This window comes from Sturnus vulgaris, chromosome 5, assembly GCF_052056855.1.
Source record: "Sturnus vulgaris isolate bStuVul1 chromosome 5, bStuVul1.hap1, whole genome shotgun sequence".
In the NCBI taxonomy this organism is placed as follows: domain Eukaryota; kingdom Metazoa; phylum Chordata; class Aves; order Passeriformes; family Sturnidae; genus Sturnus; species Sturnus vulgaris.
Genome location: NC_142247.1, coordinates 68,310,322 through 68,336,327, shown reverse-complemented (window position 1 = coordinate 68,336,327; position 26,006 = coordinate 68,310,322). Strand labels below are relative to the sequence as shown.

At 43.8% G+C, this 26,006-nt stretch overlaps 1 protein-coding gene and 1 long non-coding RNA gene across 3 annotated transcripts in view; one reads left to right on the top strand and one right to left on the bottom strand.

Annotated features, from left to right (window-relative positions):
- CCDC3 (coiled-coil domain containing 3) overlaps positions 1-323 on the bottom strand; it is a 34,340-nt gene extending 34,017 nt beyond the window's left edge. The window contains exon 1 of the mRNA XM_014883136.2: positions 142-323. Coding sequence (XP_014738622.2) covers positions 142-248 — 107 coding nt within the window. The 5' untranslated portion in view covers positions 249-323. The remainder of the gene's footprint in view (positions 1-141) is intronic.
- On the top strand, positions 257-25,472 carry LOC148223761 (uncharacterized). Of its 2 annotated transcripts, XR_015804100.1 has the most exons (5): positions 257-350; positions 17,672-17,896; positions 17,995-18,063; positions 20,176-20,360; positions 22,230-25,472. It is a non-coding gene; the product is annotated as an uncharacterized LOC148223761 (long non-coding RNA). The 2 variants fall into 2 exon arrangements; XR_015804099.1 differs by lacking the exon at positions 257-350 and having other exon boundaries at positions 15,464-17,896.
- The last annotated feature ends 534 nt before the right edge of the window (positions 25,473-26,006 follow it).

Genomic DNA, 26,006 nt, shown 5'->3' with positions numbered 1-26,006 from the left:
AGGCGCTGCGCGGAGAGCGGCAGCGGGACGGAGCGAACCCTGCGGGCAGGGGCGGGCGCGCATCCCCCGCCCGCGGAGATGCCCCGGAGCCGGGATGCCACATCCCAACTCCTCCCCGGATCCCCCTAGCCCAGGACTCACCGGAGGAAGAAGAAATAAGCGTAGCCCTGCATGACGGTGTGCGAGTGGCAGGAGAAGTAGCCGAGGCCGGTGAGGTTGAGGCGGGAGCCGGCGGGCACCTCCAGCATGCTGCCCCACGCCTGATCGCACAGCAGCTCGATCTCGGCCGAGTAAAAGAGGTCCCCTGCTCCCTGCTGGGTGCCGCCGGGGGGGCCCCTCTGCCAGGGCAGGTAATTGTAGGCGCCGTAGGGGTCGGGGTGCAGCGCCAGCACCCGCGCGTACACGATGATCGCGGCCAGCTCGGCCCGGCAGCCCTCGCTGAGCGGTCGCCACTCCGCCGGCAGCTGGCAGCCCCCGCCGCCGCCCGCCCGGCCCCCCAGCACCAGCACCAGCCCCAGCACCAGCACCGGCACCGGCACCGGCAGCAGCAGCGGCGGCATCGCGGGCGGCTCCGGGCCGGGGGTCAGGGGGGCTGGAGCGGGGACAGGACGGCCCGGAGGCGCTGCGGGTGCCCCGGAGGCTGAGGGGGACCGGGGGTGGGCGAGAGCTCGGGGAGGCAGCGAGGGATGTGAAGGGGTCGGGGGTGCAAAGGGGCGGGAGGGAGGAGCGCAGGGTGCCAGGGCCAGATGCCCGGAGGGCTGAGAGCCGAGCAGGCAGCGGTGAGAAGGGGAGAAGATGCAGAGGGTCGAGGGGCAGGGGGTGTGCGGGGGCAGAGATGCGAGGAGCAGAGATGCAAAGGGGAGGGATGGGAAAAGGCAGAGATGCGAAGGGGGCAGAGAGGCAAAGGGGAGGGATGTAAGTGAGAGAGGTGCAAAGGGGGAGGTGAAAAGGGAGGGATGCAAAGGGGAGGGATGCAAAGGCAGAGTTGCAGAGGAGGAATGCAAAGGGAAGAGGTGGACAGGACGGAGACTGCAAAGAGGGAAGATGTAGAAGAGCAGAGATGAGAAAGGCAGGCACGCTCCGGGGTGAGGGCAGCTGCTGCCACACTCCCCGGACCCGGGATGAGCACTTGGTGGCACCCAGGGCTTCGGAAGGTGAAGATGTGGCTCGTAGGGTTTTGGAAGTGCAAGAGTCCCAGTGGAGCAGGGGGCTGTGCACAGCTCCTCTAGGAAAGAAAATCCTGGGAAACTTAAGATGTGTTTATGTAGAAACTTGTAGCTCTAGTCATCCACTTCTCCCACTTCAAATGAAACTGGAGAAAAACTTGAAAGTTTAGGAGACCAGCTCTTCCTAGCAGCCTGCAATCATTTTCCAAAATACATCTGATGAGCAAGGTAAAAGTAAAAAGCCAGGACTCAATATATTTTGACTTTGCACTGTTTCATCCTAAAACAGTCTGATGCAGCTTAGGGCTTCTCCAGCTTTTTGGCAGAGAGCTCAAAGACTGACCCTCTCCCCACATACAAACTGCTGTGGAGCTTCTCCCAAGGATCCCTGGGGGCCTTGCACCACTCACAGCCTCCAACAGCCTCTTTCTATTTCAGTATTCTCCTTTTCCCACATCTGATCTCACTTGGAATAATAGTCAGGAATGGGCATGGGATGCTTAAAATCTTTTGGAGCTTTTCTTTGCATGAACATCATGGAGACACAGTCACAGTTAAATGTTCCCCTGGCTGTAGCAAGTCCTGGATGGTTCCTTTAATCTCTGTCTCCATCTGCCACTCCAGTCCTCTACAAGGACTAGGAGCTCTTGAAAGCAGAAGGTGCCTCTTTGTTCCATGTCCATGCTGCACCTGGTATACGAGGGTCCTTGTGCAGGACTTGGGTTCGAAATAATGTGCAAAATAATGAATCATCAGTTGAATAATGCTGAGTCAACTCCATAATAGTGAGATAAAACATCTTCAGTGACAAGTGTCTTCCTCTGGAATAGTTTCATCAGTCTCATCTGCGTGCTAAAGAGCTTAACAAAGCAGTATTCATATTTCATGATGACAAGATGCTACAATATATTTCATCATAGCTTTATGAATGAATAGCAAAGTTGGTTCTTGCTAAAAGAGAAACAGATTTTGATTTTTTTCCCTAAAAAAAATTTCGGAATGACAGATAGAATTTTTAAATTTTTTTTCCCTGGTTCTCAAAGATCAACAAATTGCTTCCAACTTTCAGGAAAAAAGTTTAAAAGACAATTTTGATTTTTTTTTTAAGAAAATACCCTCAAGAAATCCCAAAAGACCAAGTAGCTCAGTATTTCTTTAATGTTAACCACTAAGAAAAACTGCTTTTTGCTTTGGAACCTGAGGGGATAAAACTGTGTTAGAGAAGGTTTCAGATCCTCTCTCAGTAGATTTTAGATAAATAAACAAAAAATAAAGAATAAAACAAAGAATTGTGGTTGATGTTGACTTCAGATAAAGCTGAGGCAGTTTTGGAGGCATTTTGTGCAATCCTGTGTAAATGGAGGCTTTGATACAACCTCAGGTTTCTATTGAGAAATGGTATCTTGAGATATTGGCAAAGAATAGAGAGAAGTGCTGCAAGTGGTGGGAGAGTTGTTCAGCCCATTCAAGAGGCTCTCCATGTCTGTCCATGTCTTTCCAAGTGGTATGAGTGGTGTCACAGCCTGGCAGCTTCACCCATGTAAATCTTGTGTTCAGTGTGGGCAGCAACTGTGTGTTTTATTACCTCAGTGCCTCTATTAAGGAGGCAGAGCCCCAAGAAGCTGATGAGATGTTTGTGGCCATAGGTTGGTTGGTTTTGGAACCAAATTCTCAGCTTGTATAAAACAATGTTTCGATTTTCTCTGTGTATACATCCAAGATTGATATCTTCTGGGTGGAAAAGCCTCACAGCCTTCATCTCTGCTTACTCTACGTTGCAAGTAAATAATGGTCAACTCTCCTCAAGCCACTTTGGAAATATCTAATCTAAGCTGTGATCTGTTCTGCTGTTCCTCACATTTCATTTAGCCACCACACAACATAACATAATTTAGCTGGGAGGGAGGACAGGGTGAGAAAGGACAGGCAACTCACAAGCAAAATATGGAAGTCTTTCCTTAATGCTACTATTAAGAGCCTAAACTGCTTATATTTGATCAGGGTGTTTGAATCAGTGAGCAAGCTCAGAAAACACAACAGCATTTGCTGGCATACTCTGGTGCTGGCTGATGCTCTCCAAATTGCTTTTGGTGGTGATTACCAGAGTGTGGATGCAAATAATTAATGTTCTGTGGAATTTCTCTGTCATTCTGCACAGTGGTCATGTCAGCATTCTGAGGATATAGCAGGCATCCATGGAGTTGATTTCAGAGCTGAATGAGCTGAAGGGGGGTCTTAGCCATTACCCTGAAATAGACACAGTAGGTGTGCAAGTCTGCACATAAAAATACCTCTCCCTTGGAGGTGCCTGATTTCCTGTGTCTCATCCATTCATGTTTGCTGGTGCTGTGCCCACTGTCACTGTAAGGACTTGGGGAGGCTCCTCTTCTCCTGTGCCCTCAGTGACATGTCCCCAGCTGAGACGTCTCCCTGTCAGGAGTCTCTCTGGAGATTTATCTGTGTGTAACCTTTCCCTCCCATATCAATAAGCTGATCCTTTTGCTCTCTCAGTTCATTAGCAACTCAGATAGACATTTTGGTAAAGAGCTCAAACCACCTATATTCAGTGATTAATAATGTGATTTTATTCTTAAATTTCTCTCCACAGAAGCATCATCAATTTTCTTCCCTCTTCCTTCATTTCTGAAGTAGTGAAAAGTAACAGGAGCATCTGAATCTGTTCCAGAAGTCCTTTCTCTTCCAGCTCTAGATAACGAGGAATTAGTGACATGAAGTAAGGATTTAAAGCCCTCCCTGGAGACTGCATCCTTCAGATCTGTGTTTGCTGTTTCTCTGCAGGGATCCACCGGCTGATCTGAGACGTTCTTCAGTGCAGTGTGAATACTTTTGTACTGTGAACTCAGCGTGGGTCTGACAAGTGCTGTAGCCAAAACCAGCTAATCAGAGGAGCACCAATAGAGCCAATTACTGCTCAGGCTGCACTTTCAGCCACTCATGCATATGCCACAGTTATTCATTCACTTCCTCTGCTTAGATAGTCTTGTAGACGTTGAGACAAGCTCATGATTTTCCCAGGCAGGAGCTCTTCTTTTTTTTCACACATTTTTACAGATATTTAAATCAAAGGTTTCTCCCTTGGCAATGTAATTTTCTTTGCTGTTTCTGTGGTAATGTGGGTGATTGAAACCTTTTAATCAAACATTGCTCTGCTCTGTCTCTCTTTGCCTCTAAAGTTGACTGAGTTGAGTGTTAGCCCAGGTATCAAACAGGAGAGCAGGTATCAAACAGTGCTCGGTCTGGCTGCCTTTCTGATGGGTGTAGGTGATCTGAAACCTCAGCCCAGCTGTCTTTTATTTATATATCTACAGTGATTCCTTTGTAGTCCAGGGTACAAAATATCAAACCCAGATTTTTGCTCTTTAAACCGGGTGACCTACAAAGATGAGTATTTGGCTGTGCTAGTGTCCCCACAGGAAGAGATGTTTTTGTTAGCTTCTTCTATCTATGCTTCTCTAATTTGAGTAATTCTTTTCATAGTTTGACATTTGGTCCATTGTATTTAACTATTTTTGTACCAATACTGGGCTGATTCCTATTTTTAAAAAACTCACATTTCCTGGCCATAGTTCTTCATGCTTTTTCTTTTGAAGACTAATCATGACCATGAAGAAACTGGACCTGTCTTTGGAGATCAGCTGGGAATACACTGTTGTTTCAAAGAGTTTGGAAAGATGTATTTTATGCATAGCAGTAAAAAGACTTTCTGTAATAGCAATTAGAATTCAAATAGAAAAGTGAGTAGAAGGATCAGGTAGTTGGTATAGATGGAAATCTTTGGCTATACCTTCACTATATCTTTCTGCTCTTTCTTGTCCCCTTTGGCCTTTACCCTTTCCCCCGTCCATCTTCACAGAATCATAGAATGGGTTGGGTTGGAAGGAACCTTAAAGATTGCCTAGTTCCAACCCCCCTGTCATGGGCAGGGACACCTTACACTTGACCAGGTTGCTCAAAGTTCCATCCAACCTGATGCTGAACATTCCAAGGGATGGGGTATCCACAGCTTCTCTGGGCAACCTGTTCCAGTGCCTTATCACCTCTCAGTAAGGAGTTTCTTCCTAATATCTAATATAAACCTAGTTTGAAACCAATCTCCCTTCTCCACTCTGCCCTCACTGTGGTCACTGAGTCCTGCTGTCCTTTTCCTCTGCCCTGATCTCTGGCAAACCTCACCAATTCAAATGCAGTTTCCTTTGGATCTGGACCTCTGTGCTGTTATCTGTGTTCTGCTACTGAAACTCCCATCTTAGCCTGGCTCCCTCACATCTGGGGACATCTGGTCCTCAGACTCACCATGTCTGAAGGGGAACTGCTTTTCTCTTATCCGTCACTTGGACTTACAACCTGGATGACATCCTCACTTTAGATTTCCCTCTCTATTCTCAAGGTTGTGTCAACACTTTGCCTGTAGCCTCTCCCAGACATTCTCCCTTTCATGGCATTCACACAAAAAAGATTTTTTTTTTTTGTCTCATGCCTGGAGTCCTGCAGCATCTTTTCCTGGGCAGATCCAGCCTTGGCCCACCACTGCCTATCCAATTTATTGCCACAGGCAGTCCTTTTCCAGCTCGTCATGACTGAGTATGTTTACCTTCCATCTTTTCCCTGAATTCCCTTGGCTACCTACCTCCTCCACCCTCTGTTTACAGAGGAGCTCTGAGGCAAGGGCTTCCTCAGCTCCACATTTCTGCAGCAGCTGGTTCACGAGCCATGACTGCAGGTCCAAGAACAAGAATAGCAACAACATGCAAGCTGATTCCAGCCCAAGTCAGCAGAGGCCAGAAGTTGCTGCGCTCATAAGTCTGTTCATAAATCAGTGTGAAATGTGCTGTCTGAACGTAGCTCCCAGTGGACACACATCTGAATAACACATACCACTGACACAACCGGCGATGGGAAAGATATCCAAACACAGCATTCCCACAGCTGAGGAGAAAGGAATAAAGATGTCTAATTCCCCTGTCCCTGGGGTGAACCCTGGCTCAGGTAAATGCAATTTTTAAGCAACAGAGGTTTAAAAGGCAGAGGGGCTGCTAGGAAAGTCTAGTCTGTCCACACTGATGATGTCACCCAGGGACTCTTGTGTCATGATCATTACTGAATTTAGAAGAAGAAAGTGGAAGACACAACTCTCACTTTAAAATCTCAGATGGTGGAGAAGATAGGTCATCCCTTGGTCAATCGTTCCAATGCTAAAATCTTCTGCTTTTTCTCCTTCTGGATCTAACTGGCTTTTGATTCCATCCATAGGTTCGCATTATGCTATTGTCTGCTATGTGAAAAAAAACTCTCTTGTTAGAAATTCTCACCCAGCTTTGGCAATTATAATCCAATAATCAAGTACTCCCTTGAATAAACTGAGCACACTTCCCTTTATTTGATGACAAGATGACCAGACATTATTTTAGCTTGATTTCCCCAGATTTTTAACATTCTTTTCTTCAGCAGGCACCAAAGATTAACTCAGGATCATAAAGCCTGGTCTCCAAAGAGCCAGGGAGAGAGCAGCACTACCACATCTATCTGCTCTTTTTCTCCAAGAACCAAATTTATTCTGCTAGCCAGCATTACACAAGTATGGAACAATTTTCATTAGTCACTCCTGAAGAAAAATTATATTGGCAAAGTACAACTTGTCCTTCAATCCAAGCTTCTATTATCAAGTGAAGGTAATTCTGGCCTGGTTTTGGGCCAGGGCAATAATCCCTCCAGCACCCAGTCACTCACACTGGCTCTCTTCAGCTGCAGGACCACAGAAGAGTGATGAAGAAAGTGATGCTTACATATCTAAGTCCTAATGTAACACTCATAGTGTAGGACTTTGGCTTCTTGTCTGGAAATAAAAAGATAGAGATGTGAAATGTTTTGTCTGTGCTCAAGTTTTCTGCATTTATATCTTGTCCCTCCTATGTCTCCTGAAAGTTGAATTTTCTTCAGTTTTTGAATCGCAGCTGGAGGTAACATTTGACACAGTCTTCTTCTAAAGTGAATTTAGTGCTTTAAGTGGTAACAGATTTCTGGAACTGTCCCCCAGCAGAAGAGAAGCAGGACACACTAGAGCTGTGGAAGGGGTTGCCTTTCAAAAGGGCCAAGATGCTCCCAAACAAAGCCCACTCTGTCTTTGGGAGTGCAGAGAAGATGAGCAGGTAGATCCAGCAGAGACAGGTCTTCAGAAACAACAAGTGTCCCTGTGCAGCCTTTCTTCCTTCATCACTCAGAAACCAGCACCTGCCCTCAGAGGGTCTTGTGTAGAGCTCAAATGGAAATGAGAATCATTCCTCTTATATTACTGTCTGAACAGCAAAGGGCCCCTGTGTACAGGGCACTGCCCAGCCCCAGCTTGGGATGATCCCATGTAGACAAACATCTCTTCTTGCAGTATGGCTGGACAGAACAAAAAGGGGAAAAGGGCATCCTATAATGAGAGACCTCGGCACCATGTATGGTTAATGCAATTGAACTCACTCTCTGCTCAGTTTTCACAACTGAGTTCTTACTCTGATGAGCTAATTCCCTTTGACGTCCCTTCTGTCCCTCCCCTGCTTTCATTGAGTCTAAAATAACCCAACTGTCCATCTTGCTTATGGAATTACTGAACTTTTAAGAGAACACAAAGTGCTCTCCCACAAGGATTTGGGATTAAATCTCTCTTGTTTATGTTAAACATTACATCTTAATTCTTCCACTGCTGGAGGGCAAATGAGTCCCCACAGCCCCAAAGAAACCTGCTTTCAAGCCTATAGCAAAGGTCAGTGTGATTTGTTTCTCATTATAGATGTTCTTTCCAGTAACGTTGTCTCATGGTATATGACAGTTCTATTAGAAAACACCTCTATATAATTTAAAGCATTTTTATTTAAAATATTTTCCATTATAAATCAATTTTCAGCACAAATTCTCTTCTCCCAAACTGCACTAATCAATGGAGTACCTGATTATTTTTCATGGGATGGGATAAGAAAAACAACTGCTTCCCATCCCATGTCTCATTCAACACCCGAGGAGCTCTGGATTGGGAGAGGGGAATCCCACTGAAGATGGCATTTCCTTAAACTGGGTCTGACTTCAATCTCCTGGCTCGGGGGCTGTGTGTGCCTCGTGTACAGATGTGATGAACATCTGGAGGGGGAGACTAGTGGCAAAGAGGGGCAAGGCAGCAGAGATTACTGAGTGATAGACTACTGTAGACTACCACAGGGTTAGAAGTGCCCCTGCACCCCAGGAAGCCTCACAGATGAAGGGGTAGGAAATAATGAGGAATGAGGCAGACACAGGGATGCAGAGCCAAAGAGAAAACTAAAGAGTGGGGAAAAGGGAGAGGAAGTGGAAGAAAGAGACTCAGGACAGGAAGAAAAGGGCAGTAAGGGAAGTAGCTTGTCAAGGAAAATTTTAAGCAAAGAAGGAGCAAATGAAGCAATCAAGTTAACTAATTGAAAAATATATGGTAAAACCAGATAAATAAGGGCAAGAAAGGAAGGAAGGAAAAAGGAACAACGAGAACCCTAAGCCTTTTTTCTTGCATGGCCAACAACTGGAGATGTGCAGTACAAACCCCATCAGAGAAACCTGTACATCCTCACAGGAGTTGTCAGATGTTCTGTAACACCAGCTTTCACACTGGCCAGCTTGCATTGCCTCCTGTCCTGCAGAACGCTGGGCTTAGCCTGAGTGTCATGCCCCATGCCTTATGCCCTCTCTCAGCTGCTCCCTGTGCTCCTGACCCTTCTGGAGCCAGAGAGCTGCTGTGCCAGCCCCACCACCACCCTCAAAGCACCTTTTTTTTCACACGGGCATCCCCACACTTACTTCAATTTCATTTTAAATGAAGTACCAAGAGGAGGAGAGGTGAGTTTTCTTGTCTGGGTTGACAAGTGCGGGGTCATAACCTTCCCAGCAATTCCCAGCCACACTCAAATGAGGTGTGCCCACTCCCCATGAACCACTATTCCTCAGCCACCAGACAGCAAGTTTCTCTCTTTAACTGCTGCTGAGAGGGCATCAAACCACCTAGGGAAAAAACTCCTGCTCTATTAGCATATGGGCTTAGTATTTTTCTGTCTTAAGTAGGTCTTGTTCATCTCTGCCATGCTCTTGAATTAGAGCTCTATCCACAGAGCAGCTGACATAAAATCACATCTCCCCACCAATGTGCAGGAGGTTTCTTTGGATTTTAGAAATTACCCTTTACAAAGGATAAAAAATCTACACTTAACCCGGTGAGTTAAGCCAAGCACGTGGCCAAAGCAGTGAAATGGGCTCTGATCCAGCTCCCTCATGGAGAATTCTCCTGTTCCGATGGCAATCAGCTGGCTTGGTGCTGAGCACAACTGTCCTCCTGACTCAGGGGGATTTCTTTCCTCCGCAGCTGGGTCAGCAATGCCACGAACATTCTTGAAGAATTCACTTGAATGCTTGTGATGAGGGCAATGCTGCTGATGGGTTCCTATTGGTAATTTAGTCCTGCTCCCAAATTCCTTGGCAATGAGATGCTCACACACACCATCAGAATTGCAAAGGAGGAGAAAACAGCTTCAGAACCTGCCTCAGCTGAAACTCACCTACACAACTGCTGATGACCCAGGGGCAGAGACTGATGTGCAGGGATCCTTGCATTTGCACATTCACAGCAGCCAGTGCAAGGCTGGCTAATTCATATCATATGTCAAGGCCAGGACAGCTGTCCCCTGGCCACCATTTCAGGGGCTGGTGACACATGTACAGAACAGGTGCTGTTGAAGCCTGTGAAGGCTACAAGGTCCAGCAGCAGCAGCCAAAGCAAATGATTTGCTGGATTATATGGCCTGTCAGCAGAGCTGCCTGGCTCCTCCTTGGATTGCATTAATTGTTTGGGCTGAAATATCACGTTTTACATGCTTATCTTGGGTGAGATTTCTGTGGAAAGGGTTTCAATGCTCTCTTCATCAGGGCAATCTAAAGAGTAACTAGACTCTTTTTCTTGTGTAGGAGACTTTTTTCGTATGACTAGAGGCAATACTTTCATATCTGGCTGAAACACGAGGATGGAGAAGGAGATTGACTGGAAGGATAAGATTTAGGGACAAAAATGCCGAGCCTGGTAGGTCACATGGGTACCAGCTTCTTACTTCATAAAGGGATTGTGAATTCACATCCATTAACTTGTTTGCAGCACTCAGATAACACGGAGACAAGCACCACAGGAAAGTTCATACAGGTGTGCTAATAGTTCTGCTTCCCAAACCCTTACAGATTCAAGGATGGGATTTCAGGGCATTTGCACGCTGAGCAGTGAAGATAAAACATAAGTGCTCACTAGGAGGGCACATTCCAACTGCTGCTCATGGCTCAGCGCCCTGAAGAGACAGCGGGAGTTCTTGTGCTACTGAAGATTTGCCATTGCTCATTTGCATCTATGTGCACGTAGCACTGAGACAGAGAGAGAGACCATCCCATTTCCAAAGCAAGTTACAGAAGAGCTGCTTTTTGCAGATACCCTGCTAAAAACCTCGCTGTACAGAGGCTTGTTGGAGCTGGAGCTAGAGCTAGGCACAGGCAAATCTGAGGTCCTGAAGCACTTAGAAGTGGCATTTATAATATAGACAGCCCAAAGAAGTTGCCCACCTTACTTGGAGAATCAATCCATAGCAGGAATTTCTGGGAATAAGAGCAAAAAGTCACTTGCTCACAGCTTTCCCACTGCAGCCCTCTATCCTCTCAACATGAGTTTGCTGCTGAGTTCATCTCTGAGCCCGGTCTGCTACGCAGGTGAGGAGGGGAAATAGCGCTTCCACAGAGGTGCATGTTAATCTCTAGTTTGGATTAAATATATCTCAGCTGCTAGAAACAGCTGTGAAAGATTTTTTTTTTCTTTGCTCTTTCTAAATGTGATGCATTCCTCCTCTTCACTATCCTCTCATGAAGGGGGAAGGAAAACCTTGGATAAAAGCCTTGCTCCGGGGCAAGAAAAGATCCGAACTGCAGCTTTGCATAAATCTGTCACTTTGATTCCCTTGAGAACAACTGGAAATGTGAAAAATGGCAGAGTAAAGCAAGCACAGGTGTTAACTCCTCTTTTTTTTAATTGTGGGGAGAAAAAAAGGGAAAGACTTTTTTTGTGAGTTGGGAGCAGCCCCCTGAACATGATGTCTTTCACTCAGCTCTATGCTTCATTAGCTCTTCCATAAGTATCTCTGTGTCCATGAAATCTTATTTCTAAACCAGAAAGGAAATGGGGAAATTGTCCCTCATCAGTACCTGCTGCAAAATGCACATTAACCTCTCTTTGCTGCTTCCGCTGTTTTATTCTATCTCTAGGATAATTTGTAGGGCTTTTCCCCCTCTCTCTCACTTTTAAACACGAATGGATCAAAGATTTTCTGAGTTCGGCTCATGCGTGGGAGGGCAGCCTCTGAGGACGCTCAGTGATGTTTCACCCCAGGGTCAGCTTTGCATCCTGCATTAAACTTGGCTCTTTAACTTGCAACAAAGAAACACTGTTGCTACAAACATATTTTCTGTGCTCAATCCTTTCACCTCTAAAAGCTTCTACAACAAGTAGCCAGATTTTGCTCAGGCAAGTGGAGGCAGCTGTGGGGACTGAGTTCATCGTTGCTGGCGGTGCCCTGGTTGCACCCAGCAGCACTGACAGCACCTGGAGGCAGGGGCTGCCCCTCGGTGGCACCAGCATTTGGGGCATGTGGCAGCATGGAATGGCACAGGCACCTCCTGCTCTGCCTGGGGCTCCTCCTGCCCCCAGCCATCCCACTCAGACCCCGTCTGGCTGCAACTCAGCTCCACACCCCTACCTTTGTCCCTTAATCTTCCATGCTTTCATTAAGCAGGAGGTGTTTTCGTTAAGGCTCCATTGTGCAGAAGGAAATTGCTTTTGCTACTGCAGTCCCAAGGGCTGTACATTTCTCAGGCAATTAGACCTTTATCAGGCTCAGCGGTGTAGAGATAAGGATTGCTGAATATCTGTTGGCTGACACGGACTGACATAGACATATAGCTTAATTAATGTAAGTGAAATGCTTTGAAGTCCTTTTTTCTTTAGGGCTGCTTTTGTTTGTTAGTTTTGGGGGGTTTTATGTTGTTGTTTAGTTGTTTAAGGTTTTGCCCAGTTAATTGGTAAAAGTATATTTGGAGCAAATGCAGTGAAATTATTTAGGACATTGTTGGGTACCACTAGTCACCATGTCTAAGTCTGGCAAGCTTCTCTCTCCAGTTGTGATGGACTCAGTGACCACTTCCCTCCTGTGACAGTCTCAGGAGCACAAAGTGATGGGACTGGAGACCCCAGACTGCTCACCACGTTCTCACACTGAACCACACCAGGATCAGGATGCTGAGCCAGGAGAGCTGGCTCTCAGTGTGACATTGGAGAAAGCTGCCGACACCAGGACATCTCTAATCCTACTCAGCTATAATCCGACAGTATGTGCAAAGTGGTTTACCCACCAAGGGAGTTTTGTATTACAGTGCTGTGCTGCTTATGCTGGAAGCCAAATTAACAGTAAGGTTTGGCCAAGTTCTGCATAGGTTGAAACCTGATTTTTGACTCGGTTTCTGTCTGACAAAGAGCACGATTTTGGCATCTCCATCAGCAGCTTTGTTTTCCGGGCTCTTGCTCCCATTCCAGCAAACAAAGCACAGGTGGCCTGTGCTCAGACTGAGGATACCTGTGGGTCTTGTGAGTTGTGTTAAGAGCATTACATGGGCTTGAGTTTAAACAGATGAAAAGTGAGAATTTGTGGAATTTTGGCAGCCTGTACAATTAATTTGCAATGACAGAGGTAGGATGAATTCCACCATTGCAGTACATGGCTTTTCCTGGGGACATGCAGTCTGCCCATTGTGTGGTGACTGAGGGACTATACAGAATCACACCAAGAGTTGTGCTGGATTGTGATTCAAGTTTCTCGTTTCAGTAATCTACCAACCCTTACTGAAGCAAACAGGAGGATGAAATTGATGTTTTTAATGTGATTTGGGCTGGCTATTGAAACCCAACATTATTTGTGATCATCTCTCACATTCCTCTGAGATCAAAGAAACTTACTATGGACAAGTGCAATCATATACAGATATGATGAACATATCTGATTCATATGATTTATACTTCACAGTTTAGATCAGAGTTCAGCTCTCTCTTAAGCAAAAGATCTTTTTTCTGCCCAATATCCAGAAGCTAGAAGACAATTTCCCATAGGAATCCTCTGTTCTTAAGATCACTTCCCTCTTGGTTCATCTTTCCTTAAAGGCAATTGAGAAAGTAGTGAGTTGTGCATACACTGGAAATTGCAGAATAGTTTCTGAAAGAGAAATACATTGTAAGACAGCAAAACCTAGCTGGCCCAACAGGAGCTGGAGTAGGGACACCAGAGTGTAATTCTCTTTTCTGCCTCTGTGATATTTTGGGCAAGTCACCAAAAGATGAATCTTCGTCCCACTGTACCCCAGATTCTCATTTGTAATTAGGGATAACACCATTTTTTATTACAGTGCTGTGATGAAAAAGAGATCTTGGAGTATGATGATAGTACAGTAATGGGGACTACATGAATAAAGCTCATGTTGCAGGAAAGAATACTAGCAAAATATTTAAAACTAGCAAATTGAGGAAAAGAAATACAGCAGTGAAGTGTTCAGAACGGCTAACTGTGTGTTTAAAGGTTTGGGAAAATGCCTAGAGCTGTAAGTAGATGCCAGATAAATTAATGATGATAATAAAACTTCTGGGAAGAGGTAGAAATGCTGGAATGATCAAATCATGTGTAATTATGAAGAATATTTTCTGTCCTCTTGGTAACAGAGAGCTACAAAGAATGTGTGTGTTGCCTCCAGAAATGTGAGGGGCCAGGATGTCACTCTTTCAGAAACAAAACAGACAAGAACTGAAAAGGAAAAAAAAAGAAAAAAAGGAAGAAAAAGAAAATAAAAGCCAAACCAAACAAATGCCTCACAGGTCAATATGCAGCAGCCAGAACTTTGAAAGGCAGCCAGGGGAAATTCCCTGCAAACCTTCCCTCTGCTCACATAGGAATTCCTTGCCCCTAACCTTTGTTTGGGATCAGCTGAATCATGCTATATGGTCTTATTTTTCATTCCATCTGTACACCTCCAGGCTGCACACATCCAAGTGGATCATGAGGGACAAACAAGCCTCTTCTTTTCTTTCCTCTGGCCCTTGAGTTCATGGTTGGAGATTCTTGTTCAACCTAGTGGTCTCTGCTGGACCCACCTTGGTCTCAAAAGGTGATGGGCAGCACCCACAAGACCAGAAGTGGTTGCTGCAGCTAAGAGCCATACAATTGCTCCTTCATTAACATACTTAAGGACAATATTTGCTGCTCACTGCAAAAAAATTATTCATAAAAATCCAGCCCTGATGGCAAGTTGGCAACACAATTACCTAAACTCTCTATATAGACAGTCCAGGTCACTGGTGACTGTTTAGGCTGTGCTGTTTCAAGATGAATTAATTGCCTCCTGTGTTTCCCCGGCTCTGCCAGTCTTTTCTGGATTTACACATACTGTCAACTGCTGCACAGAAAGCCAAAGGGGAAAGATAGAGCTTGGAGAGGAGATACAGATGGGTCCTACCTAGAAAAGTTTTAGTTTCTTCTTTGTTTCTGGATATCATGATTTCTTCATGCCACAGCTCTTTGTTGTGTTGCAGGCCATTGAAAAGAAATAATAAAAAAACATATTGCAAGCCATGAAAATAAAAGGCTTTGATCTTGTTCTGCTGTTTGGGAGAAAAAGCTACAGACTCCACCCTGCTGAAATGCAGGGTGTTGAGCTTTTCATAAACTCACTCCTACAGGCTTCATCCAAATAACAAACTGGGAGTTTGTGTCGTCCCTTTAAAGGATGATTTGACACACAGTAGTGGGATTTCCCCATGCACAAATTCTTAATGTTTTCTTGATTCTTCCCCCTTACAGAGATGACAGGCAGTTTTTATCCTTGCAGAAATGGCATGCAATTCTCGATGGGATAACTTGGTGCATCACACAGCTTTTCCTCAACACAGCACCTAACAGCACTGATGCAGTGAGTGCTCAGCACCACCCCAGAGTGCTGTCCTTGTGGATGCTCCCATCCCTTGGCAATATTTTAACACTTTTAAATCAGGCTGTCTGCCTCCTCACACTACTTAGGATTCAGAGCACTTTTCCTAGACACTCTGCAAAAGGAACCCAGGAGATTCCCTAAGAGAAAGGAAAACTTTACATGGTATTTTTAATCTATTGGCTCTGCAGTGATACTATCGTGCATCTCCTGGATTGCTGACACCTTGGCATTAATCCTCATTGAATTCCTTTGCCAGCTATATCCGGCTGTCTCAGATATGATTTATGCCTTTACTGATATTCTGCCCCATTAAAACAAGACTATCTCTCAGAGAAGCCCCCTCTTCCCAATACTTACGAGCAGGTTTGATCTAGAGATTCCCAAACCTAGTACTTTCAAAGAAGATATAAGGTAGGCAACTTTCATCTATAAACTGCAGAAGCCACCAGGGTGGTATGAGAATCTGATGTGACATCCTACTGCTCAATGGTTCACTGGGATTAAGAGACCCTGTCCCCTAGCACTGTGTAATTTCACCAGGGGTGTGAGGAATTTATTGCAGTCTTTTCCAGAAATGGCAGCATTTCAGTGAGGGGATGCTGTGGAGCATCACATTCTAGTGGGGTTCTCACCCTACATTGTGAGAGTATCCAAATGCCCTTCAGAAACACTTTCAGTAGTGTGTTTATTGTCCTTTTTTTTTTCACTCCCCAAGTTAAAAGCTCACACTCTTATCTTTGTGTACTTTATATGATCAGCTCTCAATAAGTACATGATTTATGCTTTAAGATGAAGCCTGGAAATAGCACTCAGACCCCTGGAGAGTTCATTCCTACAAACTAAAGATGCTTTCAAACTATTCTGCCTGATTGCATCCCAACACAGAATGATTCAAGAGAGCAATCCTTATTCACTTCTGCCACTCCTTTGGTGAGAATCATGACAGCACAGCACAGGGGGAAGCCAGCTGTTTGGTTTTTTTATTTTATTTTTGTGTTTTTATCCCATTTTCCACTTCAGCCTGCACCTAATTCTCAGATATATTAGCTCAAGCCAGGAGTAACTGCTCTGATTTCATGTGAGATGGGGTTTACTCAGCTGGCTGCCCACTTTGTTCAATTATTAATGTTGGAGCACTATTGATTTTACTTGCCTGAGCTTAGTAGTGAACAAGTGCTGGAAAATGGAAGTGGCAAGCACAGGAGCAAGGAGAAAACAGCATATTCTTCCAACATAGCTCAGTCACCTGAAATCTAAGTGGTCCATGAAATACGTTAATCTGTGTAAAATCATTCCCATATAAGTTATCTTTTCTCTCTCGAACTCCTCTAGTTACATTCACTCAACATTATTCTTCTTTCTCAGGTTCAAGGATGAGATGTGTCTGGGGTAATGGTTTGGGCAAATGATGCCTTTACGGGCTGTAAATCTAGGAAGTTCTTTGAGATTTGCTATGTAGAGATATCACAGTGAAGAGCTTACAAGGGGCAAAACCAAAGTAATATATTAACCCAGCTCTCACTCTCAAACACAATCTTCCCCTGCTCAATCCCAAAACGTACTTTACTGGCTAGTCTCAGGCAGCCTGAAATCTTAGATGGCCCTTTGCTTTCAAAGAATAAAGAAGAGAAAATGCCTCTTAAGAAGTTTACCTTCATGAGCTCTCCTGCCCCAGCCCTAAGTTCACATATCCCATACAAAAATCCTCCAGGACCCTGAAGCGCTTTCCCATATTTTGTCTCAACTCTGGAACACACTGTTGCTGCCAAAACTCACCACGTCCAGGTGTGACCCCAATATAATCTGTGGGCAGCTCGGATTTGGCCTCAAGGAGCAACTACTGGGGCTCTTAAAGAGATTTGTACTAAATCCCCACCCAGCGCACAGCCTATAAAAAAAGGGGACAGTTTCAAAGGGAAAGTTATCAGGCCAAGAAAAAAAACCTTGCAGAAAACAGAACACATTGTGTATAGATGTATAGGTTTTTACTACAGCATCAGGGGGAGCTCAGACCCTACAGGATGCACTATAGAAAAACTGCAAGTAGAAGCAATCTCTTAAATGGAAACCTCTTTGGGAATAGTGGCAGTGATATTTGATATTAATAATGTTTGACATTGGGCTTGATTCAGATTTTGTCACAGGTCCCTTTCCTGGAGAATGATAGGCTAAACCAAAGCAATGGGACCTGGACAGGAACTCTCATTTGAACCCTACTCTGACATTGCAATGCTAATAAATGCGTAAGGAAAAAATAATGTAATAATCAAACTAATAATATCTTCATTTAGTATCCTAACCCTTCAGTGAGAGCAAGTGCCTAAAAAATATTAAATTTCCTTCTCCTTTCATTGTCTCTTGAATAAATGAATAGACAGAAGTTGTGATGTAATTCAATCAGGTACAAGACTGATTTTCTTTCTCTTCAGCATAGAGTTGAGGCCAGATATTCTTTCTCCTTTGTACCCTCTAACCCAATGGCCAACCAGAAAAATCAGGTAGCTGGAGAAAAAGAGACAAATAAGAAGAGATGGCTGCAAGTGAGAAAGTAAACACCATATCAAGAGGGTGGTTTGGCACAGGCTCCCAAAGGAAGAGGTCACAACACCAAGCCTGAGTTCAAGAAGTGCTTGGACAACGCTCACAGACACATGGTGAGATTCTTGGGCTTTTTCTATGTGGGGTCAGGAGCCGGACTTGATGATCCCTGCGGGTCTCCTCCAACTCAGGATATTCTATGTTTCTATGATAGGAACTACTGCAAAGAAACTGCCTGGGTTCCTGTTCAGGTCTGCATCATGCACTGTTCACCTTGAGGGAGGTGAGTAAATAGAAGTAACTACAAGTGATTACCGCCTGTACACTATATTATCCAATAATCTACCCAAATAAAACAATATCCCTTTACATAAGACAGCAAAGAAACAAGTAAGTGAAAATGACAGAAAAAATGAAACACTATGTGTGTTTTATAAGCTTTATATAAGCAAGCAGCAGCTTTGAGGCTACAACCTGTGTGTTAACAAGATATTTTAATAGGCTGTTTCTGTGTCCTCACAGAACTCAGCATGTCTAGAAACACACTTTTTATAGCTGGCTTTCTATGACACCAGCTTGTTCCCATCTCTGTAACTAGCTTATTGCAGCTAGGATAATAATTGATCAAATTGTAAACCTGATTACAAGGCCTGCTCCCTCATCTGCTTTGTTCCTTGGCTGGATGTCACTTTAGGAAGCAGCAGAGATTTACAGTGGTAGCTGTCTGTGGGATCCATCCCCTTCCTTACTTGCCATTAGGCTGCCAGATTCAGGAAGCACAGTCTGCCTCCAGTGGAGTAGGTGGTTACAGAGCCATCAACCCCACCTGGATCTGGTCCTGCCTGAAGAGAGATCAGAGTTGCAGAGGGAGGCAGAAAGGCTGGCAGGGAGGGTAAAACGCCTCTGTCTTGTGTTATTCCATGCCACAGACCTCATGGGTCACATCTGTGAGATACTGACCTGCCCAGAGGTCCATGCCCTTCAAACAGCCCCCTGGGTCTGATAGCTGTGGTGCTGCCTAGAGCACCCAAAGACCAAGGATAGACAACATGTTAAGTAGGAGATACCCAAGAGAAATCACTTGTCACTGGGAACACCCACAGGCTACCCCTTGAGAAATCCAGTTTGAATCACCCCCAGCAGATCTGACAGGCAGAAACATGGATTCAACTATTTGACATCTGGGTATCAGTCTGCATCTCATCAGGCAGCTTGATTTCTGCATGTCTCTGCCTTTAATACCCAGCTATTTCTTCACGTGGAGAAAATAGATGGTCCCTGTGCTGCCTGGCTCTACCATGAGGAACTTCTGTGTTGCCAAAGCCATTTTTAACATTATTGGAAATGCTGAGATGGGCTGGGAATCCCACATTATGAGTACTGAGAAATTATATTTTCTCAGTGAAGAATGTAATGGGACAAGAGAAACGTGCTCTGCCATTTCTCTGCAGAGTCATTTCTCTGTGCTTCATCCCTCAGTGGGGAAATCGAGGAGCTTGGTAGCTCAGGAGCCAAGTCCTGTGCTCTGTGATGAAAGGCAAATCCCTCCCAAAGGTCCCATGCCAGCTGCAGCCTGGCTGTGTGGTCACAGAAGACAAAGAGGAAGACATTTGTTACATGGCACAATGTAGAGCCTTAGGTGCCAGGGCACCTGAACAAAAAATGAGGTGGCCCATGCCATGCCTCGAGGCACAGCTCAAGTTAGGAGACACCATCACAGCCACATTGTCATACACAAACCCTAAATCAAGAGATTTAGCTCTATGTGGGCAATTCACCATGCACATGTACCTAAGAGAGATGAGTTACATGCCCAATGTCAAACGGCCTTGGAAGTCATGGGTCCTTTAATTTAATTACCGGTACTTGAAAATGCAAATCAAAGTTTCTGTGGATGAAAACAAGGCAAGTGACTAACTCAAAATTCTTTAACTTTCTAAGCCAAGATGTCCCTTTAGAGCTGAAAAAATTACAGAAATGACTGCCACAATAAGTAGATTAACCTTTCTTCTAAAGACACCAAGTATCCAACTACGAAAGACTTTAGTTGCAGTAATTACTTGACTTTAATAAAATAAGTGTATGTATTAAATGACTTTCATCAAAGTAAACTAATTTTTATTCATACCACTAGAAGTAATAATAAGAGTTAACAAATCAGAAGCATTGTTTCGTGTTCTAAGAAGCTTTAGAAGCACTAAGGAATTAAGGATTTGCTAATAAAAAGTGGTGAATAAACAAAAACCATGGAACGATTTTAAGAAGCTTGAATAAGCTAGAGAAATCAATGCAAGATAAATGAGAATCCAGAGAAATCTGATTTATATTAAAAATCCCTAAAAAGAATCATGCATCATAGTCTGGGTGAAATGAAATCACTGTGTCTTTTTTCCAGACCTGAACAGATGTGCCCAAAATGCAGATTCCACCTCAAGAGAGGCTATTTCTTGGGAAATTTGGGACAGCTGTGGGTGATGATTCTGGCCAAGGTGTGTCATGCAAAGAAGAGGATCTCAGCGATAAGGATAAAACCAGGATGAGAGAAAACTGACAGAAGATGACCAGAATACCAATATACAGGTATATGAGCCTGACATTTTTCTCCAATTCTGCTTTTATGGTGCTACTTGAAATTGCAATAAATAAACAAAACCCTGCTGCCTCAGAAGAGGTAATTAGTGATCTAAGACTTCTTTCAAGATGCCATTAAAATTAAGGCAATAAATTTATGCTTGTACTGAAGCACATAAGCAGCCATTTAACCAGCTCTAGGTCTTTCATTTTTCAGCTATTGGCAATGCTGGACCCTGAGCCCCTGCCCAGGCTTTTCTCACCAGCATCACTATGTGTGATTTTAGTACTGCAGCTTAAAGCCCAAACCTGCAAAACGCAAATCTCACTTAAGAAGTGCTCAGCGCCCTCAGCTGTCTAAAAAGCACTTTGTTTCCTGACAAAATTTCAGTCTGAGTTTACTGCCTCACATAGCCTCAGAACAATTCTCCTTCTCCACTTTTTCTTGCAAACAAAATTATTCCCAGTATTCACTGCTCTCCCAGCGCCATGGCAGGAACACCTTCCACTAGATCAGGCTTCTCAAAGCCCCATCCAACGTGGCCTTGAATACTTCCAGGAATGGGGTATCCATCCATGGCTTTTCTGGTCGACCTGGGCCCATTTTCACCACCCTCCTTGCAAAAAAAATATTACTCTTATGTCCACTCTAAACCTATCCTCTTCCAGTTTAAAACTGTTTATCAAGTCACTACTAGTCCTGTTAAAAAGTCTCTCTCCATCTTTCTTACAAGCTCCCTTTAGTATTGAAAAGCTTCATTAAGGTCTCCTCAGAGCCTTTTCTTCTCCAGGCTGAACAACTCCAACTCTTTCAGCCTGTTTCCACAGGAGAGGTGCTTCAGCCCTTTGTTCATTTTCATGGCCTTCTTCTGGACCTGTTCCAACAGGTCCAAAGGCTACTTCTCCCCAGCCTTCTACCAAAACCGTGTGAGCATGTTTTGAGCCAGCACAAGCAAAACTGTTTTAGGTAAAAACTGATCCAGGTTAAAACCTCTGGCCTGGTTCACTCTGATCTGGTTCTCTGTATGTCTCCACCTGCACTTCAATGGCAGTGCTGTCTCAAAGAGGCTTGAACACCATACAAAGTGCACTCCAAGCCTCCTTGCAGCAGCTATATTCCCAGACATGCTGGGGTATTCCTACAGCCATCACAGAGACAAGCCAAGGCTGCAATATGAGAATATCCCTTAAATGATATGGGGAATACTGCAATTTATGAGATGTGCTTGCAAGTTTCATTTCTACCCATTAAAAACCACAGTATCTCAAGAGCAAGATGAAGATATGGTCCCATGTCCTGTGGAGTACTGTTGAGGTTTCATGGCTTGTAGACCCAGAAGATGCTCTAGAAAAAAAACCCAGTTAGCTCCTACCAGGAGTGTGATCTGAGGTGTCTTATTGGGAAACTCTGTACTGTAACAATCTCCATAATGTTCTGGAATTGTTCTCTTCGTGATTTGCCTTTGCTGCATCCCATCAAAAATGCCAGTGCAGCTCGGTTCACTGGGGTAGCACTATTTCCCTCCTCCAGATTGTGTGAAAAGAGAAATAGTGAGGAGTGGCAATTACACAACCCACTAGAGTGACATTTTCCACATTTAGCAGGAGAGCAGCTTGTGGAGTCAAAGACCTCTTTAACCAAAAATCCTAGCAAGACGTTTGAGGTAAAAAGAAAATAAGCGGCATGTATGACTGAAAACATTAAAAAGATATTTTTAAAAGGATTTAAGTGGTAAAATTAATGAAGAACTCATTTGCTCCAGGCTATAGTTGAGAGTTATGCTTTTAAAAATAATGTTTTAGAAATAATATAATGCTTTTTCTACACTTAAAATAATGCTACACCTAAATATTTTTATTTTGACCATCTCCTTGCAGCCAGGAAGCAATGCTTTCTTTATGTCATAATATATGATGGGAGCCTGGATCATCCCCCCCCCGCCATGGCCCATCTGGTGGTATGGAGCTGTTCTCATCTAATGACAAACACAGGTGCATTTCAGGATAAAGAAAACAGTCTTATCTGCAAGAGATTTTTGCCACAGTATTTTCTGAAGAGAAGCTTCCTCAGCTCCATCCTTGTTTAATTTCCTCTTGAAGATTTATACAAACATTAAGAAGTCACTTCTTCTAAGGGAAGCCTGCTCTGCTGGACAGTCCACTGTGTGTGATTCTTCCTCCACAAGGTGCACTGTCATTGCTCCTTGGCTGTCCAAGACTTCTCCATCTGACCTGGAATCCTCACATTCCATTCCCTTCTTTTCAATTAAACCCTAAAATAGTCCCACTTTTACTTTTGGTCATCCTTAGGCAAAAGTAAACCTCCCTCCCCCATCTCTGAGCCCTGGGTCATGTTTGCTCGTTGATCTGCCTGTATTTTCCTGGCACGGCTGTACTTGGCAGCAGTGACACATTCCAAGGGCTTCAGATATTTTCTCAGTCCTCTGCCTTCTTGGTGCAAATTGCACACTCGGAAAGAGCAAAAGAAAAGGGCAAAGATGCCTGTATTTTTAAACTCTTCTGGTATTCTGGAGCCCCTGACCTGTTCAACCCATGATGATTTGGAAAGAGAATTGCTGCCATCTATTGGAAAGAGAAAACAAGGATGGTGGTCAGCTTGGTTTTTAGCTTTTCTGCACATTTATCCATCTTATTTTTGTCATGGCAGCTGTTGAGTGAAATGTACTGCATCCTGAGTTGACACCAGTATCTGCTGAGCAGTCATGAGAGAGAAGACAGCCTGAACAAGGACCCTACAGTGCTGTCTGTGGGAGTTATTCCCCAGCCATGAGTCAGTTCATCTCCTCTGCAACGACAGAGACAAAATCACAAAACCACCAGACTTGTGGTTAACATTTTGCTCTTCTCCTCTGCAAAAATTCTAAAGCAGCTTACTGACAGGCAGAAAATTACTGTCATCAGAGCTCCTAAGGCAGGGCCAGGTACCTAGAGGAAATAGTGTGGAATACTTTTCATGGCTGCTGCTCATGCTAGACTGAGGATAAGTGGGATATTTTTGCTAGTTTGACTCAAATCACTAAATTTTTTAGGAAAAAAATGACAGATAATATTTTTGACTGGTGACAGAATGAGTTGGTTTCAAGAAAGACACCAGAGCTGCTGCTGAGGAATTCCAGCAACTTGGCACAATTAAACTGCAGCTCACTAGAGGAAGGAAAAATCTGAAAAATAAAACCATGACATTACAATTTCCCTATATACCAGCAGTCTTTGCATTAGATCATCCAAAAATTGTACTAGAACATCTTTACTCTCATGTGTCATTGCACAGGAGTATTATATAACTGCAGTTGTAAGAGACGTTATCCATTTGGCTGTAGGTGGGAGGGAAAGAGGTACACAACACACTGCATAAACTCACAACAGGACAAAAGCAGTTAGTTAGACACATTCTTTGGCACTACCTTTACTTCACATATCCTGCCCATAGCTGGGTAATTAGATTAAAAACAGGACCTTAGGTCATTTTTTTTCTACTACTTTATTTCCGTCATCTTTTGGCTTCCTGGACTTCCTTGTTGATGATTTTCCCTTGGAAGGTAAGAACAGTATCAATAGCAATAGGTTCAATACTGGACTGATAATCAAAAATCCATGATGATCCCAGATTTAACATGTCATACCGTCTGTCAGTGGCAGATAAACATTCAGATCATACATTGGACTTTCATGCTCTTTGTAGATGTTTTACTGTAGATGATAATCTAAGGCCTGATTCTGCTTAATGTAAATTTTACCAGCTGGCTCCAAGCCCTTTCCAGGCCATGGTAACACTTAGTTGTTGGAAGAAATGAATGCATTTCATTATCTTACTTCTCTCTAGGTTATGGTGACATTCATCACAAAGTACTGCTTACTGCAGAAGTTGAATGTGCTCTATAACAACCCCTCTCCTCCACTTAATCTGCTCGAAGCCTGCAAAGAACATATCTTTATGGTATTTTCAAATTACCTGTCAGTTGGAAGTTAAGCTTAATCAGCAAATCTGAAGTCACAGCAAACACTCCAGCATTTATGCTGGCAAGAGGCCCAGGTATTAATCAAGGTTAGTAGTCCTTCCACAGACATGCAGATAGCTCTGTGGCAGAATAAAGCAAAGCCTCTTTAGGCACCTGAGCTGCTCAGAGGACGCAGTCCAGACCAGGATAGTGCACATTCCTTTTGTCCTGAGAGAGAAGTCAGTCTTTGGGCTATGTCTGTACATTATCTATGGGATCCTGGCCAAAATCAGGAGTTTCCAGCAGCTACTGCAGCAACAGTCAAGAAGGCAATGCTGAGATTAGAAAGACAGGAAAAGTAAAACCAGCATAAGAGAGTCAGAGGCACATAATCCACAACAGACAGAGAGATGGATAAATCATAAGCCCTGAGTGTATATATGTAGAGATATTCATAGAGAGGTGTTCTTTGTACCAAAGCTTTCCAAAGTTCAAGCCTTGGCTGATTCTCAGGACTCAGCTCCCAGATAACTGCAAAAACAATACCTAAGATGTTAGCCCAGACAGATGTGATAATTCAGCACTATTCTCCATCATTTCAGACTAAGCTAAACGGAATTATCCACATTTGCTAGGGAGTCAGGGTGTACACAAAGACCGTTTCCATGGCTCAGATACCACAAGGAAATTTCTTAAGTAGTTGACTGCATCTGAGCACTGAGACCCAGACCAACATCTTTATTTGCAAACAAATGTTATGGAGTAGTTTGGGGAAAGCTGGACACTTTTATACCTCTTACCTTCAAATATTTATTATCTGTGCTGTACAGCATAGAGAGATGGTCTACTCCTAACTCAGCCCAGCAGCTCAGACCACTCACCAGGAGAGCCAGAACAGATCTCCTTCCTACACAGAGCCCACACATTTAATTTCTGTGTGTCACCTGTAACCTGCAGAAAGGACAAGAGGATTAACCACATGAGGAACTGTGGTGAAAAAAATATCTGAATAAAATAGCTGGGCCCAAACAATTGCTTTATCCCTTGTCTTCCCACAAGGCTAATGTGCAACAGGAGTTTTGTGCAAACACTTTAATCCTCCTTAGACAGAAGCCATTTTTTCTTTCATGTAAATAAATTGTCTCATATTTTTTATTTTTCACACAGCCTCTTTCGTTATTTATCTCCTTTCCATACCTACAAGGATTCTAATTTTTCTCTGGCTTTTAAAAAGCAAAGTATTTAATTCCAATTAGAATTAGATATATGACTTCTGCTTCCAGGGAACCCACCTCCATTTTAGAACTGCAAGCAAGGACTTGCATTTGGATCTCTTCAAAGAATTGTGAGATACATAAATCTTACTGGCAGTGAAGCACATACTGAAAAGATAAACTGCTTCCCCAAAACTTGGGTATTTGTGGCTTAAATAAGATCTGTTGCCAAAAATTAATTCTGGGTGTTAAAACCAGACCTGGGATTACTGAGGGAACAAACAGCTATCAGGAGTAAAAAAAAAATAGCAAATATTTATTTAAACTTCTCTGACAAGTAAAACTCAATTTTCTTTGCTGCACAAGCAGAAAGGTCTTGCTGTCTGCAAGAATTTAGCTCAGAGTCTCAAATAAAAAGCCACGATGAGTTGCTAGTAATTCTGTTCCTCAGTCTCTCAGAAGGTTTCTTTATTGCCCTTCTA